This window comes from Ostrea edulis, chromosome 5 (assembly GCF_947568905.1).
Source record: "Ostrea edulis chromosome 5, xbOstEdul1.1, whole genome shotgun sequence".
Taxonomy (NCBI): domain Eukaryota; kingdom Metazoa; phylum Mollusca; class Bivalvia; order Ostreida; family Ostreidae; genus Ostrea; species Ostrea edulis.
This window is the reverse complement of record NC_079168.1, coordinates 93999760-94003247: the sequence shown is the minus strand read 5'-3', so window position 1 is coordinate 94003247 and position 3488 is coordinate 93999760. Positions and strand designations below refer to the sequence as shown.

At 32.6% G+C, this 3488-nt stretch overlaps 1 protein-coding gene across 1 annotated transcript; it reads right to left on the bottom strand.

Annotated features, from left to right (window-relative positions):
• Nucleotides 1-920: 920 nt before the first annotated feature.
• LOC125653510 (piggyBac transposable element-derived protein 4-like) lies at nt 921-3152 on the bottom strand. The gene is made up of 2 exons (XM_048883068.2): nt 2982-3152; nt 921-2086 (listed from the first exon to the last, which is right to left on the bottom strand). The coding sequence occupies exon 2, from the start codon at nt 1986-1988 to the stop codon at nt 921-923; it is 1068 nt and encodes a 355-aa protein (XP_048739025.2). The 5' UTR covers nt 1989-2086; nt 2982-3152.
• Between the last annotated feature and the right edge of the window lie 336 nt (nt 3153-3488).

The following is a 3488-nucleotide window of genomic DNA, read 5'->3' as shown; positions in this document are numbered from 1 at the left end:
CCATGACCTTAAAGAGGTCTAAAGGATCAAAGGTCAAATAAGTGCAGATTTTTCAAACATTTTTTTTTCAGAAATATATATACCATGACCCCTCTCACTAGATTAGAACCAAAAATAGGAAATTCTAAATGTATGAGCTGATGTGCCTTTTAAAATACTACAACAACATTACAATCAAATTAATTAATTTTATTGACATATAAATATTTTTGGTTGCTAAGTAACAACACTCGCAGTGCAATTTTGACCAAAATTTACCTTTCTGCAGCCATTTGATACAATTTAAACATAATTGCATATCATGGTTATTAGTAAATGCCACATTATTTTGAAAATATAATATGTAGGCAGATCTTAATGATTTTAAATTTTTTTTAACAAACATTATGAACACATGGGAGATAATTAAGGTCAAAGGTCATAAATTCAAAAGTTGTACGTAATGTACATTGACATCGTTTTTTAACAATATGATGTTCTGTGAATATCTTCCACTAGATAGAATACTGCAACATCAAAAATAAAGATCTTTAACTGTTCATTCAAAATAATTTGATTTTTTTTTTACATCAAATATATTTGGTTGCTAAGCAACAACACCATAACAAATGTTATCATAAAGTACTATCCGTTTTTCCTCTCCACGTAGGAATGTTCAAGTACATGTACATGTACTTGCTTTGAATCACTATATCTAACTGCACTTGCATCATGTTTAACAAGAATGTGCTTATTATATGCAACCTTTTAAAACCTCTGGTGGTTAATTACACAAGCCATTTAACATATTGAAACAAAAATGTACATGCAGTAAAATATTCCAGATTTTAAGAACTACACACATTGTATGTGTATTGCATTACATTCACTTGTGATACCTCTGACATCAGAAAAAAATATGCATTGAAAACACAGTATATTCATAATTTTCTCTTTTTACATGACAAATTTGCACAATTTCTAACATCTTCCCCTTCTTTACTGTGCCATTTTTTAAAGCAATTTCTGTCATTTGATAAACAAAGAGGAACTTGACATGATACACAAAATACAGATGTCTTATAACTTGGAAACTTCTCATTCATAAAAATTGCCTCAGCATTACAAAATGTACAGTCTTTCCTTTTATCTAAAAATTCAGGTATACATGCAATAGGACTTTCTTTTGATACACACTTTTCATTTAAACCCATCAGTGACATGGCAAGTGATTCGCGGAATTCAAGTTGTCCATATACAGAAGAACAATTTGTAAACTGATTGGCATGTAATTTTCTAAATTCTTCAAAAATAATATAAGAATTAACAACCATGATATCAAGCAAATGAAAAAACAGAACTTTCCACCAATGATACTGTGTTCTAATATAAGACGGATATTTACTTGTAAACTGGTTTGAAAGATCTACAGCTCCCATACATTTATTGTAATCATTAGCAACTACAGGTTGTGCAAGTCCTTTTTTGTTCCAAGTTAATCTAGATTTCATAGTGCGTTCACAAACAGTTGGAACTGAGCCATGGTGTAATGGCGACATAAAAGTAACTACCTTACAATCTTTCCATTGCACAAATACAAATTCATCAACTCTGTGCCATCTAAAATCACCTCTAGTGACTACTCTTTCCCACATTTTCACATTTCTAAGTTCATCAGGTATAGACAAGCTATTAGATTTCAGTACACCAATAAGGTAAATTTTCCTAGCAAGTAATTCTTTGCCAAGAGCTATAGATGTATAACAACAATCAGTAAACAACATATATCCTTGATCAAAAAGAGGTTTACACAATGTAATAGTGACATTAAATCCAATACCCTTTGTTTTATCTGTAAAAATAGTATTATTTTTACCAAGATAGACAAAAAAGTTGTATGTATAGCCAGACATATTACATGCTACAACCCAAAGCTTTATTCCAAAGCGAACAGGTTTGTCTTTAATGAACTGACGAATGCCCGAGAACTTATGCTTAGAGGCGACCATTCTCTCATCTACCGCTATTTCCCTGTAAGGCTGGTATAATTCCTTCGATTTCTCACAAACATGATCAACCAATGACTGTATGCGTGTTAACTTCTCAGCTGATGAAATAAAACATAGCATTGTAATACGTGCTTTACTGTACAAGAAATCATTAGAAATGATATACAATATATTAAATATAAAATGCAATAAATGTAAATGCATTTGACAAACACCAATGCCTTTTAATATCAGCAAAGTTAAAGTCACAAAGTATAAACATTTGGTAACACCGGAAAGTTCTTTCCAAATGCATACAAATGTAAACTTATTACCCATTCAATAGCTGTTGAGTAATTTGACCATGTTGATGTATTTCAAGTCTAAATATACATATATGACTACAACAGAAGTTTCACAACAGCTCAATGAAAAATGAGAAATTAACAGCAACTCAAAACTACGAGGACCAAAATCAATGCATGTGCGCGTAAGTAAGACACATTATTTTTGTTGATGCTATTCAATAGGTATTTGATCGATATACTTACAGTATAAATTTCATATTTTTTCCATCATTTAATATAAAAAAGTTATGGTGATTTGAAAATCGACCAATCAGAATTTAGAACACGTGCATGCACGTGCTGGAAAGTAATTTTGACTATAGATTTGAGTTAAGAACATCAAGATAAATTTTTAACCTAAGTTTTCAAAAGATTCTGTTGAAAAACGAAGAAAGTCATGGTCATTCAAAGAAATGAACCTTCAAACGACAATGCACGTGCATGCGCATGTGCATTTGCAATTTTTATTACACCGATCTGTAGATATTTGGCACGTAGACAAAAAAGTCACAAGAAGAAGGAATAATAATACCAAGAAACAGAGTAAAACCAATATGTTCCCAAACTCCGTTTGGGGAACATGATATGTTTTTGTATCTTCTATGTTTCGCATGTACATTTATGTGATATCTAGTAATGCAACAATGGGTTTCACCCTATACACAACCTCAAGAGTCGTCCCATCTGAATGCCAGGTTGTCGTTCCTGGTGAAAAGCCACAGTTCTTGGATCTGATGCCCCTGTGTCCTCTACATTAGCATCCTTCCAATGCATGTCTGGATTTGCCAATGGATCCTCGCTAGCGGAAGATAACTGAGAACTTCCCACTGAGGACTGGGATTCCAATACCCTTTTTAAAGATGAAAAAATAATTACAATTAAACATTCCTGATCTAACCTTTAAAGCAATGTAAGCTTCAAGGAAGCAGTGGATAGCTTCGCTTGGAAGTATTGGTCAATTCATTTACAAATAGAGATGCCCAGTGGCGGCTTTAAGGGGGATCCAGCCGCCCCCTCCCCCCCCCCTTAAAATTTTCAAAATTAAGGTAAATCGTGGTATTGTGCTCAGAAAAATGTACTAAAGAATGTAAGAAGCAATAATTTCTTCCACTCCCGGAGAAATAAATGACAAAATCTATTGATTTCTTGAATTACTTTATTGGGAGAAGTTAAT